This window comes from Schistocerca nitens, chromosome 4, assembly GCF_023898315.1.
Source record: "Schistocerca nitens isolate TAMUIC-IGC-003100 chromosome 4, iqSchNite1.1, whole genome shotgun sequence".
NCBI classification, from domain to species: domain Eukaryota; kingdom Metazoa; phylum Arthropoda; class Insecta; order Orthoptera; family Acrididae; genus Schistocerca; species Schistocerca nitens.
The window spans coordinates 219,272,228-219,287,649 of record NC_064617.1 but is presented as its reverse complement, the minus strand read 5'-3'; the positions used below and the strand labels follow the sequence as shown (position 1 = coordinate 219,287,649).

Below are 15,422 nucleotides of genomic sequence, written 5' to 3'. Positions count from 1 at the left end.
AGTGTCTCTTTCTTTTGCAGCATAAACCCCATTATATTTACTTAAGTCTACATTTGTTTGTAAAGCTAGTTATGTGGCGCGCGCGCGCGCACACACACACACACACACACACACACACACACACACTTCTTTTTTTTTTTTTGTCTGTGATCGGGTATCATTTTAATTATTAAGGAGAATAGATACTCTTTTGTGATGAACGTAATCTGAATTTATAGGTTTCTTTGCTGAACATTATGATGGATCTGAAGAAGTGCTGCAATCACCCTTACCTTTTCCCTGCAGCAGCACAGGAAGCGCCAACTACTCTTAGTGGCACATATGAAACATCAGCACTCATCAAAGCTTCAGGGAAGCTAGTATTGCTGTCAACAATGCTGCGTAAGCTTAAGGAACAGGGTCACAGGTGACTGACTTTCACTCAGATTATTACAATCTGATCTTATGTAAAATAGTACCAACACTGTGCAAAATACCATTGGTATATTGATTAACCAGCAGCTTGTAAATTTTGAGCACCTAATGTGCAGAAATCTATATTGTATTAATTTTTTTCTTTGAGTGTTCTTTAAGTGATAGGCTTTATTGTTGCAGAGTCCTCATCTTCTCACAAATGACGAAAATGCTGGACATACTAGAAGACTATTTGGAAGGTGAAGGATATAAATATGAACGTATTGATGGTAACATTACTGGCTCAGTAAGGCAAGAGGCCATTGACAGGTTCAATGCTCCAGGTGCTCAGCAGTTCGTTTTTTTGCTGTCAACCAGGTAAGATTTTTACTGTAGTATTGGCCAGTAAATATGGAATTGTGAAAAAATTGCTAATGAAGTTTTTCAACCAATGCAACAGAAATATTGAAAGATTATATTGCATCCAAGAAAACTATGATAAAAATCCCTTTTTACAGATTTCAGCAGACTGACCCAAAAAAGTGTAAAATGCAGGAAAGCGTAAAATGGCAAGCACAACAGGCTGTAGATTTTGTGCCTATTGTCTTTTACAAATACTGCCAACTGTAGTATTTTAACCAATATTGCATCACAATTTTTATTTACTGTAATTTTATGATTGTCAATAAGAAGTCTCACATTTGAACATGAACGTTTTTTTAATGTTGTTCCATGAAAGACTTTTCCTTCCGTGTTTTATTTACACTATTGGATATGATCAGAATAAGAAGGAAATACATGTTGGTGTGTGTTAGCACTCAGCCACTGCCTTTGTGATAATCACAGTGGCAGTGGCAGAGTGCTGACACACAAACAAGTGCATGGGTTTCCCTCTTTGTTTTGATAAAGTCCAATTGTGAAAATAAAATATGGAAGCAAAAGTCTTTTGTGAAACCACTTTAAAAAGATACCCATGTTCTAATGTGAGACTTACTACTGGGAATCACAAAATTACGATAAATAAAACGTGTTACACAGTATTGGTTAAAACACTAAAGTTTGCAGTCTTCATAAACAGAGAACAATAAGCACAAAATCTACAGCTTGTTGCCAACAGGGTCACATGGTTCAGGGTGAGAAAGAGAGCAGAAATTGTCATGTTACCTAACATCTTTAGTAGGAATGTTTACGTCTAACATACTGTCGTTTCAAGCTAAGGCTGCATGCCTAGTACGGATTAGCGTATTTCACAGGGCAGTAACGACGATTCGGAAAGCCCATTAAGAGACAACTATCTTCAAAGGCAGTGTATATTTGCATAAACAATTGTGAAATTAAATTAAGACTGTTGTAATACAATGCAGTGAGCAGAGGGAAGGTTGCTACTTGAGTCACTAAGACCATCTAAACACTGCAAACCTATAATTCAGGTGGCTGTGACCCAACAGTGAAAATCTTTCTTACCGTATTAATGCTACAGTACATGATCAGTAACTTTGTGTAGTCCGTGTTTCCTGCTTTGTACAAAGGCTGACCTTGAGCAGGGATACAATGCACTTTTTGCAGAAATCTATATAAAACTCAATGTTAAGGATTGTCATAATGTCAAAGAAAACGTAAATTGTGGGGAATTTTGTAATGCGGCATCATTAACAATGGGGAAGCATTGTATTGAGAGAATAGGACTTCTGTTGGGACCAACAGATATGGACGTAAAATACGGGAACTTAAAAACAGGATTTTACTGTATATGTACTTGCTTTACAGGTGACACTAAACTTGACAACGTGCATTCCACATAACATTGCTTATTGCTATCCACATTCTGGCCCTGGCCACATAATTAACAACTACACGTTGAACAAGCAGCAGTGAAGTACAGAAACATATTTTCGTGTGTATGATGGTAGGCGGTAGATACGTGGTTACAAGCTTCGTCATCTGGAGCGATTGCTCCCTGAATGTGTCAAAATGCCCCTCTACTGTTGATCTAGGTAAGTTTCTGGAACTTGATGTAGCTTCCACCTCTGACAGTCCTTTGTGTATTGATAGAACAGTCGCCTTGTATTGCAAATCTTACATTAAATGTGTGTTTGTCTGGGATCTCTTAGAATCTGCAGTTGTGTATGCATGCAGATATAGGTTTTGTGTAATTCTATCTTTACTGCAGGATTGTTTTTATTTTTTAATTGTTACATTGATCTCCAAAGAAAAGACATTGAAGGGTTTGCACAAAGCATAAAAACTTTTTGGTCCAACGACTCGGAGATTACTGGAGAGCTTTGCCAATTGAGACATCAAACGAGTGAAACAAAACAACAAGTGGAACTTTTACTTGCTGGAAAATGAAGGGTGAGAGGAACTTAAGGTGAACATATCTCACTGTGTAAAATAATATTGTCATTAAAACACTGGACACTCTGTTAGATGCATTGAGGCTTAAATGTCCAGCTGAGCTTTTTCTCCATTATATAATGCCCCCAATGTCAGTGGGGCATTGAATTTTCATCTTCCTTTTCCTTCATTTGGCATGTGTTGAGATCATCATGAAAATTTGGAGGTAGGACAGGATTGTCTCCCTGATACTACTTGTAGTTTCTGAGCTGTGTGTAAACCAGACAATGGGATGCCTTTAATGACTGGCACGAGTGAAAGGCAGTGGTAGAAATCCTTTCTGTGAAGAATGTTGCAGTGAATAGAAAAGGTGATTGCATTTTTGGTTTGTAGGGTTTGGATAACTTGTAATACATTGCAGCATTGTGCAAGACATCAGAATTAAGGAGAAATGTTAAGTTGTCTATTATACTATGCTAGAGTGGTAAAGAGAGTAATCTTCGTTCTGAACCTCTCAAATTTTTGTAATGTTGTGTTAGGTTCTGGTGGACTGTCACAAATAGTTTGTCTTCTTACTGCAAATACAACTAATGAAATGATTGAAATAACAGTAGATGATCAAATTTTTCAAAACTCAGTTTGTTTAATTTAGTGATTTTTCATTGAACTGCAGAGTCTGTAGCAATAGTATATTCAAGCATTCAAATACCAAAAGTATACTGTGTTCATTTTTGGGACTACTAATGGATTACAACTAATAGGAAAACCCACACTCTAGGCTTAATGTAGTGCCTTAGCTTAGCTACATATGCAGTATTCAGAGTTATTGCTGGAGGCGATTTTATATGGAACAAATTTTGCCAATTTTATTTCACTAATGAGGTTCTGAACCATTTTTTGGTGATTATATTGACAGTTATACAGGAATTTCTTTGAAATAACTGGGCAGCAGCAAAGAAAACAATAAATTTGTGTTGTGAAGAGACCAGTATTTCTCTCTTCTCAAAGCTGGTGAGGTGGTGTAGTTTTTAAACACCGCTCTCACATTCAGTAGCGGCGAGGTTCAAATCCAGATCAGGAAAATTATGCAGATTTTTTGTGGTTTACCTAAATCACTTGCAGCAAATTCCTTCCTTCCTTCCTTGTCTGTTCCAGGCATGAACTGTGTTTAATGACATTTTTGTCGGCTGCACATTAAATCCCTAATCTTCCATATTTTTGAAAAACCGTAGTGCAAAGCATGATTGCAATATTAGGATCAAAGACTTCAACAGGTGTAGCATTAGTACAAAGAGGAGTCAGAATGAAGATAATTTTTCCATTACCACCAGAACTATCAATTACTTCATTATAAACTAAAGAATCCAATAATGGCTGAATATGGGCCATGTTGAAATGAAGATTGACTGTGTGTCACGGATTTGATGTACAGAACAGTGGTTGAATCATACTTTGAATGTGGCTGTGAATGCTAAGGATCGACATCAAAAATGCTAATTGAACAAATTGATAAACTACTGTATGTAACGTGTTAGGTATGTGTTGGAGTGACGAAGTAGGCACTTATCAATCCCCTTTGCTGGAAGCATTTGAATTACAGTTTTCTTTATACCTCAGATACCTATCACATAAATTTGAGATCAAATATGTCCATTTGATTAATAGTTGCCTCATTCAAGCAGTTCAGATTGCATACCTATACAGTGCCCAACAACCTGCTACTGGGTTTAGAAGTAACTTCCATCAATAACCCATGAATATATTGAAATAAACCACCTCATCAAAGCCTCAGTCGCCAACTATAATATGCAGTGATATTTGGTTTAATTTATTTGTGTATGTGAAAATGATAGTGGCAGCTGCCACTGACTACAGAAGTGTCTATTATAAGCTTGCAAGCAGCTGCCCAGCAGTGAGATTTATGCAATTACACCTCAGAATTTGATGAAGTAACCAGAAGTGCTTACATGGATGCAACAAAAATATAATTTGTATTATACAAATTACACTGGCCACAACAATGACAGCAAAACTTGTAACTATCTTGAGGAAATGTCGGGATATGATATTGTAATGGTGTCAGACTTTGACAGCCTTTTTTTCTACTAAAAAGATAAAATTCAGTCATAATAACCACTCTCCGTGGAATGTTTTGAGAGTTACCAGGGGACTGGACATTAATGGAAATAAAACATTACTCATATGACTGAAGTCATATAGCAACATTGTAGGTAATGAGGAGGCATAAAAACTAGTTAGTGTCACTTGAAGTGCAAGACCATGATGATAAAGTCCCAAGCCCCATGAGACAACTTTGGACAGCTTTACGGAAACTTGCAGCAAAAAACCTAGTAGTATGAAGTACATGCATTGAGAATAAATCTCGTGATAATGAAATAAATTGCTGGTCTGTGGAACCCATGCTTCTTGTTTGTTAATTCATAGGGATATTTTTATTTCTTTCTTGGTGGATAAGAGCATAACTATTGCACTATATCATCTGTGTTTATGAAAATTTGTTAGTTTCACAAGTCATTATGTAGCAGAGTTTCAGCGGCAGCACTGGTGCAAATGTTGCTGGTGCTGGTGGTAACTCAATCATTGAAGTTCTTTATGTGACACGCAGTTTCAGATGTAGTCTGCACTGTTCATTTTATCATGTTCACAGGCAGCCCCCCCCCCCCCCCCCCCACACACACACAAACACACACAAAAGTGCTGATACTGGTAATTCATTTTGTGTAAACAGGTTATTAAATTTAATGACTCAACAGCTGTTCGCATATGACTTGTAGATTGTTGTAAAATGGCCAACTGTCTTTCAGGGCTGGTGGGCTTGGAATAAACTTAGCAACAGCTGACACCGTTATTATCTACGATTCAGATTGGAATCCACATAATGATATTCAGGCATTCTCTCGAGCTCATCGTATTGGACAGGCCAACAAGGTATTGTAACTATAGTGTTCTTGTTTACTTCAACACCAAATGATTTTTGTGTGTGTAATAAAGGTGAGTCAAAAGATTTCCATTGTGTACCTGTAGCATTGAAGTTACTTCTTTCAGGTGATGATATATCGATTTGTTACACGTAACTCTGTAGAAGAACGTGTTACCCAAGTAGCAAAGCGGAAGATGATGTTAACTCACTTGGTTGTAAGACCAGGAATGGGTGGGCGTGGAGCAACATTCTCTAAGCAAGAACTTGATGATATCCTCAGATTTGGAACTGAGGAATTGTTTAAGGAAGAAGAGGTAATATTCCTTTCACCAATATTCTTTCGTGTGATAAATATTAAAGAGGATTCACAAGGCCATAAACATGTTAGCACAAAAAGCTTTGCTGGTGAGGGAGAAAAAGTTCAAATTGACTTACTTTTATCTGCAGTAATCGTTCACAAACAAGATAAGAAAAGTGCTTATTGGTAGTTTGCATTAGATTAAATTTTTTAACTTGCTTCCTTGTTATTATAAGAATAGTTAAGATTTTGATGGTGCCGATGATCTTCTTCTTCTTCTTCTTCTTCTCATCCTCCTCCTGCTCCTCCTCCTCCTCCTCCTTAGCACACTGGACTCGCATTCGGGAGGACGACGGTTCAATCCCGCGTCTGGTCGTCCTGATTTAGGTTTTCCGTGATTTCCCTAGATCACTTCAGGCAAATGCCGGGATGGTTCCTTCGAAAGGGCACAGCCTATTTCCTTCCCTAATCCGAGCTTGTGCTCCGTCTCTAATGACCTTGCTGTCGACGGGACGTTAAACACTAATCTCCTCCTCCTCCTCCTCCTCCTCCTCCTCCAGTTTCTAGTCCCTGACTGGGTCTGTTTGGAACATAAGCGTCTCCATATTTTTCTGTTCTCCCACCATGTTTCTTTCTCCACTCTGTGGTCTTATCTCTCCTTCACACATTTTCTTCACTCCGACAATACCTCTCTCTCTTGCTCCTCCTCTCAATCTCTTGCCTCCTATTGTAATTCGTTTACCATTCTTTCAAAATATCTATACCACCTTGGACTAGTTTTTGTATGGTCTCTTCCCTGGGCTTCTTTCACTATTTCTCTCACTGTGTCATTTCTTACTCTATCCATTCTAGTAAATTCTGCCCTGCTTATTTTGAAATTTTATCTTTCAAGTTTTATCGTGCTCACGTGCTCTTTCTACATTACCTACGTTTCTGACTCGTGCATAAGTACAGGAGCATAATATTTTACATATAACAGCTGCTTGTTTTTGGGTGATACAGCCTTGCTTCGTACCTAGCTTTTTATACTCTAGTGAAAGCGGAAGGTAAATCCATGGATTCCTCTAATCTTCTCGTGGTTTTTCCTGCTGTCTTCTGCTATACTCCCCAGGTATTTCAGAGCCACTTTCTTTATTACATGCCCTCTAATAGATCCATTGTGACTCCTCTTATTCCTCATTGTCACCGTCGCTTCACATTACTTCGCATTGAATATCAATCCATACTATCCCACCATTTGCTCCCATACATGTAGCCTTTCTTGTACCTCTTCCTCTCTGTTTCCCCACATGATTAAATCATCTGGAAACACCATTGATTTCTTATTTTCATCACTATTTATGCTGACACTCCTGCCATCATGTCATTTATAATGGCAGTTAAAAGCAATGGGGATAGTGCACTCCCTTGCTTCAGCCTCATCATTATTATTATTATTATTTAGTGAGTTAGTGGTCAGGGAAGGAATAAAAATGCTATTGATACTTCCATAAAAATTTTGTGTGAGGCTCCGTTAACGAGTTACTGTCAGTTGCCAAAATTGTGAACTATGTACATAAAATTATTGTTAGGCCATTGTATTGTACTTAGAATTTGATTTGCCAGTTTATTAATCTCCTTTGTGTTAAATTTTTATTTTCTATTGCTAAGTGCCTGTCCTTTTACAGGGTAAAGAAGATGAGGCAATTCACTATGATGATAAAGCCATAGATGAATTGCTGGATCGTTCCAAAGAAGGTATTGAACAAAAAGAAAACTGGGCAAATGAATACCTGTCTTCTTTCAAAGTTGCAAGTTATGTCACGAAGGAGGGTGAGGAGGTAAGTGGTACAACCCAAGTGCTTTTAGATTTCAGTACTTACATTTTACACACTAACTGCTGTACCCTTCGGTTTTCCAAGTCCCAGTGTAGGATATTGTGAATTTTTTTCTGATATTAACCTTCTTTTGATGGCGGCTGACTTCTCAAAAAGTGATGGTCATATGTTTTAATATGATAACTTTCAACAAGCATTGTTGATTCAACGCATTTGTAGAGATACGCCATCATTAAAAAGCATTCACTTGAGATACATAAATGCACATACTCACATATTTCTCCGTTAATGTTTTTGAAAGTCAAGGGAATAATTTTCAAGATCTGAAGAAAATAAAATAAAAAAATTGTAAATATAAATGCTGATCACTCACCATGTAGAGGAAACATCGAGAAGTGGAACAGTTCAAAATGTTTTCAGATTTTTTCCCAGGGATAGTTTTCTGTGTGGATGTTGATACTTCTGTCCTGGGTGGTATTGATTTACTGCCTGATATTTTTGCATAGGGAGGGGGAAGTCTTTTACTGTTCAAATTCAATGCAGTGCCTAAAACTATTATGAATAGCACGGTGAACGCTTTTAGCAAAACCAAGGTACAGAGATCCATCATACTACTGTAGGCACATATGGTTACTACCTCCACAGATGGTGGTGGTGGTGGTGGTGTGACAGAATTTATTTTGAGATAATTACTTTATTCAGTTCACCAAGTGGGACAAAAATGTAATTTTTACAGGGGGCTGGAATTAGATTGTAGGTATAGGAAGAGAAGGAAATATAATAAACCATAAATTGGGGGAAAGGATTGAAAGGAGAAAATGTGTGGCAGTTTTCGCACAGAGTACAGTTTGATCATTGCTAAAACTTTTTTTTAGGAACCATGAGAGAAGTCGTATTGGTGGAAGAGACACTGGGCAGTTTAAAGTAGATTATGAAATGGTAAGAGAAAAGCTTCTGACAGACGTATGGGAAAGGAACACAGTAGAAAATGAATGGGTAGAGCTGAGAGATGGGAATAGTAAATGCAGCAGATGAATAACTTGACAAACAGACAGGACCCAGTAGGAACTCATAAGGTACACATGAAGCATTGAATTTTATTGGTGAAAGAAGAAAATACAAATATACAGCAAACAAAACAGGCAAAAGAGAATATAGAGATGTAAAAAATGAAATTGACAGAAAGCGTACATTGTCAAAGCAGGAATGGTCTACTTCCGCATCTACTTACATACTCAGGAAGCCACCATATGGGATGTAGTGGAAGGTACCCCTTAGTCATTTCCTTTCGTTTCCACAAGGAAATACAGCGAGGGGAAAAAAAGACTGTCTATAGCCTCCGTAGCTGCCCTAATTTATTTCATCTTATCCTTGTGGTCCGTACATGAAATACACGTTGGTGGCAGTAGAATCATTATGCAGCAGTTTCAAAAGCCAGTGCCCTAAATTTTATCAATAGTGTCGCACGAAAAGAACATCCTCTTCTCTTCAGAGATTCCCATTTGAATTTACAAAGCATCTCTGTAATTCTTGGCTGTTGATCGAACCTACCAGTAGGAAATCCAGCATGGTTAGAAGAGAAATTCAAAGCGTTTATATGCCTTTGTGGTTACTACAAAGATAGGACAAAAAAAGGCAACTTCAAAGGAAAGAGAAGCACCTGTATGGATGTGAAACAGATGCCAAGCCAGTACTATGTAAAAAAAGAGAATACTGAATGATGAAAGGAATGTGTAGAAGTGCTATACTAAAGAACAAAACTTAAAGCCAAAATAAAGGAAAAGGAAGATGAAGCAGATGAAGATAAGATTGGAAATGTGGTACTGAGAGAAGAATTTGATAATAGATCATTGAAAGACCCACGTCAACAAGGCATTTGGAGTAAATTACATTCCATCATAATTATTAAGACATTTGGGACAACAAGCCATGCAAAACTATTCCACCTGGTATGTAAGATATACTTGGGACAGACAGAATATCCAGAGATTTCAGGAATAATGTAATAATCTCGATTACAGAGAACTAACCCACTTAAATGTGCCAATATTGCAGAATCATCAGTCATGATTGCAAGATACTAACGTGAATCAACTATAGAAGAATGGAAATATTAGTAGAATCAGGCCTAAGAGACAGTCAGTTTGTATTCTGGAGATATGTAGGCAAACATGAGACAACACAGCCAGTGAGGCAGTATAGTAGTATCGACAGTAAGACAGTGCCGTAGAAGATAGGGTAGAGGAAGGCAAACATACATTTGTAGATTTATAGAAAACTTTTAACTGTGTTGATTGGAATACACTCATTGAAATTGTAAAGGTCGTAGGGATAAACTGTTGGGGAACAGAGATTGTCTACATCGTACACAGAAAGCAGACTGCAGTTGTAAGACTTGAAGAGAAGCACTAGTTGAGAAAGGTGCAAGACAGGACTGTAGGGTGTCCCCAATTTTATTTGCTCTTAACATTGAGCAATCTGTGAGGGAAACAAAGGAGAAATTCAGAAAGGGAATTAAAGTTTTTGGAGAAGAAATAAAATCTTTGAGGTTTCTCCATGACAGTGAAACTCTCGAAGAGGGCAAGTCTAAATCAGACAACACTCATGAATGAGATTAAAAATATAATGTGAATTTTGGTTTTTGGGCAGCAATGATGTTGGGTAGTCTTCTCTTAAACTATTTGCCTGTTATGCAGGTTTTTATTATTATTATTATTATTATTATTTTATTTTTTTTTTTTTTTTTTTTTTTTTTTTTTCTGTAGAATGTAGACGGTAAACAGTTCAAAGGAGAAGTGAAGCATTTGAACGATCGTGCCGAAGACTAGGATGGTTGATCTGATATGAATGCAGTGATATGAATCGAATCTCTAAGAAATGAAATTTATTTATTTAATAAAATTGCAGCCAAATAGCCATATACAGTTACTTTGCTTAACATTTTACATTTACATTTTACATTTTTGCATATTCATTTATCGATTTGACACAACTGAGGCATCAATGGGGAAATTTGAGGAGGGGGGGATTAAAAATTGTAAAGGGAGATTAGTACTTGACTACAGTTAGCAAGCAGGTTAGAGTGGATGTAGATTGCAGTAATTAACAGAGATGATGAAGCTTGCACAGGAGAGAGTAATGTAGCGAGCCGTGTCAAATCATTCTTCAAACTGAAGATTACAACAACAGAGCATTAAAATTTAAATGAGAGTTTGGAGACAGAAGGATCTGAATGGCTAAGTTAATTCAGATAGTACTTAATTTTAACTTTAATTGGGAACATACAGGTTTGATTAGCTATAGTTGTGCAGTATCAGATGAGTGCCAGGAAAAAGCTGGGAAAGATCCAAAATTTCTTGTCAGTAAGTTTGAAAAGGTTAGGCAGTTTCCACAAGTTTTGAAAACATTACCAACATTATAATCTGTGTTAAGACAAAACACTTAATGCTGAATGGCAGAATGTCAACAGTGAAGCAAACACAGAATGTGTAATCAAGGACTGTTTTCAGCCCATGCAGTATTTTGAGGTTTAAAATGCTAAATAGTTGCTTCAGGTTGTCTCAGATGTGAAACTGTATGTGTATATGTTAAAAATCGCCATTTAAGAATAAACATCAGTGTAAAGGCTAAAATTACAACAGTTCATTAGTTCTGCATTCAATTTGTTTTGTCTTAGTTAAACAATATCTAAAAAGTTGTCCAAACAAAAGTAAGATATTCATTGTATAACATGACATTCTATTTGACAGGAGGAGGAACCAACAGAAATCATTAAGCAGGAAGCTGAGAACACTGATCCTGCATACTGGGTTAAGCTTCTCAGGCACCATTATGAACAGCAGCAAGAAGACATGGCAAGAACTCTGGGCAAAGGCAAAAGAGTTCGCAAACAGGTTAGTTACATTATTTTTGGTGTTTTACCTTTTTTGGATGCTTACTCGCATGGGCACTAAAATTATGTAAGTGTAATAGAATACATGTCTTGTGTCATAGATAAACATAATCGAAACTCATTCATTATTTGAAATGTGTATTTAAAAAAAGAATACTGAATTAAAGTAGTCAAGGGTACTCAAACCTCAAGCTCCCGTGAGAGTACAGATGGTCTAGCCATCACATTTTTACATTGTTTCCACTGTTGTTGTCCTGATGCTTCTGATGAAACACCACCCCACTTAAATTCACATTTCTATTACTATTGGTTGAATCCCAGTTCCTGCAATAACTGTAGTTGGTACATGAGAGCTCAAAAGTTAATGAGTGTTGTTTGAGGTACACACGTAACACTTCCACATTTCATTTATTCACATCTTGTTCCGTATATGTCATGGAGGAGGAGAGCTTTCTTAGCTATAAGTGACTTACACATTAGTTACCAGAACAGATGAGTGCAGCGTACTTCAGCAAAGTATGCTATTAACTAATTATCACCAGTGCTTACATGGTAACATTGATAATTATGGAAATTTAATACTATTGTACCAGAAAAGTGATTGCTTTGAGAAAAGTCCCATGCTCTTCTTACTATTTTATCTAGCACTTTAAATTAATCATTTACACAGAACACTTTTGTCTCTATGCTGCAAAATTTAAAACCTTTTTAATGTGAACATTAGTGTTGACATGTTGTAATCCAGAATCCAAATATTCTGATAACCTGTAAAATCCTTTCTGATGTCTGCTGCCAGTATACAAGGGTTGACTGAAAAGTAGTGCCTCCACCTTAGTAACTCTTCAACAGTTGGCAGCATTGGTATGCGGCAGGTACTGGCTTGTTTCATAGCCTCTTCTCTACAGCTCCAGTTGGCGGGAAGCCTTAGCATTGAACAGTTGTGTTGTTACAGTGTAAAGTATGGAAGCCTGTGCAGACGGTTGAACAATGCGATTTACGCAACGTGCAGTCATTGGATTCTTGACAGCAGAAGGTGTCACCCCAAAGGAGATTCATCAGAGTGAAAGCAGTTTATGGTGATCGTGTTGATGTGGGTTCTGTGCGTCGTTGGGTGAGTAAGTTTAAAGATGTTGAGGTGGGAACATCTGACCTGCGTGACAAACGAAGAGTTGGACGTCCTTTGACACCAACCACAGAGTTTCATAAGCAGAATGTGAACAGATTGATTCAGGACAATCGTCGTATTGCTCGGTGAGAAATTGCAAACACAATCGGCATTTCACAAGAACGTGTGGGACACATTATTGCTTTGCTTGGCAAACCACTCTCTTCACGTGCCACCACATCAGAACTTCAGAGACTGAATCTCACCACTGTATGGCATCCTCCATACAGTCCAGATTTAGCACCATCTGACTTCCATCTGTTCCCAATAATGAAAGATGATCTGCGGTGATATCATTATGCTTTTCTTGAAGACGTTGAGAGAACTATGAGACTGTGGTTGCAGAAACAGTGTGTTGACTTCTTCAGAAAAGTTGTTCATCGTTGGCAGAAATGTATCCAGTTGGCTGGTGATTATGTGGAAAACTGAATATTGGTAATTAAAGATCACATTCTAAGAATTATTTCTGCATTTCATTTATTAAAATATTCCCATCCAAACCCAGTTAACAAAGGTGGGGGCATTACTTTTCATTCAACCCTCGTATTAAGGTTTTTGCACCATCATACGGAATTCCATTCTGAACCCTAGAGAGCAATGCATATTCAATGTGGAAATTATTTTCACATGTAGAATTAAAGGTGTGTATTCAACAGTTCACTCTAAATTCACCCTTATTAATAACCATCAGGGAGTATATGTATTGGTAGATAAGTGAGAATGCCACCAAGATGCTTCAAGAGATTTCTGTAAGGTGCTCAGTTAATGACTTGGGACAATAATCTTACCACACACTTCGGTAGAAGAAACGCTTTGCTCACCAAGGTGCATGAGTGCAGGAGCTTATGCTATAGGACGGTATTGACACAAAAATATGTTAGCAGTTCTGTCTGTAGGTCAACATAATGATACAAATCAAGCAAAACTGAGCTTCTCCTTATTTAAGTTGTGGTGCCACCTCAGTTTATTGTCCATCTATATGCAGGGTATTTTGTTCAATGTGTAACCACCTTGTAGTAAAAAAGCAGGAGAAGAAATTGTCTTTGTATTGATTGCCAAAAACTATAGAAGACGGTTTAATGTGAAGCTACTAGTAATAGCTAAGGAGTCTTGTAGAAGCCCCCCAGATACCACCACCATTCTGTTTTGCTGGCTCTTTAATTTTTAGTGTAAACATACACAATAACAGTTTCGTTTTTAACAGTTTTACTGTGAATAGGTTTATTTTATAAATAATGAATTATGAAATTGTATCCTTTCAGGTTAATTACAATGATGGTACTGTTGAAGGACGTGACGATGCTACATGGCAAGAAAATCTCTCGGACTATAACTCTGACTTCTCCGCTCCTTCTGGTGAGTGTACAGAAATCGAAGTACCTGGCACACTGAGATTTTGTGCTACAGATTAATTGACCTTGCTAGTTTATTTACACAAAGAAAACTGAATGCTGTGCAAATGATTTTCAAATTAACTTGAACATCTCTTACATGGAACACAGTTTATTTGAGAGAGGTTAACATGTCATTCACATGCTGTGGCTGTTATGACATAGTACATTGTACAAATTAAGTTTGTTGTACACAGCACAATGTGCTACCTGCTTTTGCCATAAAGAATGTGGGAAAGATAGGCAGCAAAATAGTAACTTGATGATATGTGTATGTCTTTGAGACTGACAGGATTTTGAGAACAATAGTGCAAAATGACAGCACTATACATATGTCACAGTGTTATAATGTCAAGTTGAACAAATATATTTCAAGGACGACACAATACATATGTCACAGATCAAGTAAACAAAGACGTGTGTACACTTTAACTGTCTAATCAGAACTGAGTCGAGTCTAGCGGCCGCTGGCTGGTTGGCAGACAGCGCTGCATGTAGAGGACGCGCGTAACTGCGTGGCGGCACTTTGAAAGATCGGCGAGTCACAACACTTTTCCCCATTTGAAGTTTTTGCACATGTCTTGATGGAGGTGGCCTGTAGATTGCAAACATCCATAGGTGTTGTTTGACTGGCCATGAAGTCTTGAGGAGGCGGCTTCCCGTACGGTCGGAAGTGTCCCCGATGATAACGGGTCGAAATGACAGGAGACGTGGGGGTCGAATCTGCTGGAGCCCCGTGCACCTATCTGCCCGTTGCGACAAGTCCGGTTATTATAACAGGAGACATGGGCGATGTGTCCGCGTCCGTAGGAGAAGGAGGCGAGTAGAGTTGCTCCGACAGATGATCGTCATCTGGTTCCTGCATGGGCACATCTCCTGTTGGCGTCAGTTCTTGTGCTGGCACCTAGATGATGGTTGGAGGACTGCGTTGTGAGTAATGAGAGATTCCAGGATCCTGAGCGTCAGGTAGAGCTGAAGGTGGTGTAGCGGCATCCGGAACAGGCGTTGCCAGCACACGAGGCCGAAGCTGGGTCCGAATGACACACTGCAACACCCGTGTCCGTCTGGATTTCATACAGGCGTCGGCCACGGTGTCGTAAGATGCAGCCAGGACTCCATTTTGGCCGCCTGCCATATCCCTGTATCTGTAAAAGATCGCCGGCGGTGAACCGGCCAAGCGAAGGCAACCGC

General features: G+C 38.2%; 1 protein-coding gene across 5 annotated transcripts in view; it reads left to right on the top strand.

Moving 5' to 3' along the window:
* The window catches only part of LOC126253456 (chromodomain-helicase-DNA-binding protein Mi-2 homolog), a 360,408-nt gene that overhangs the window by 298,983 nt on the left and 46,003 nt on the right, over positions 1 to 15,422 (top strand). For all 5 annotated transcript variants that reach the window (XR_007545964.1, XR_007545962.1, XR_007545963.1 and 2 more), the window contains exons 20-26: positions 219 to 406; positions 595 to 771; positions 5,553 to 5,676; positions 5,794 to 5,982; positions 7,634 to 7,786; positions 11,533 to 11,676; positions 14,103 to 14,196. Coding sequence is in view for 1 of the 5 variants with exons in the window: in XM_049954805.1 (XP_049810762.1) it covers positions 219 to 406; positions 595 to 771; positions 5,553 to 5,676; positions 5,794 to 5,982; positions 7,634 to 7,786; positions 11,533 to 11,676; positions 14,103 to 14,196 (1,069 nt within the window). In the remaining 4 variants the exon portion in view is untranslated. The remainder of the gene's footprint in view (positions 1 to 218; positions 407 to 594; positions 772 to 5,552; positions 5,677 to 5,793; positions 5,983 to 7,633; positions 7,787 to 11,532; positions 11,677 to 14,102; positions 14,197 to 15,422) is intronic.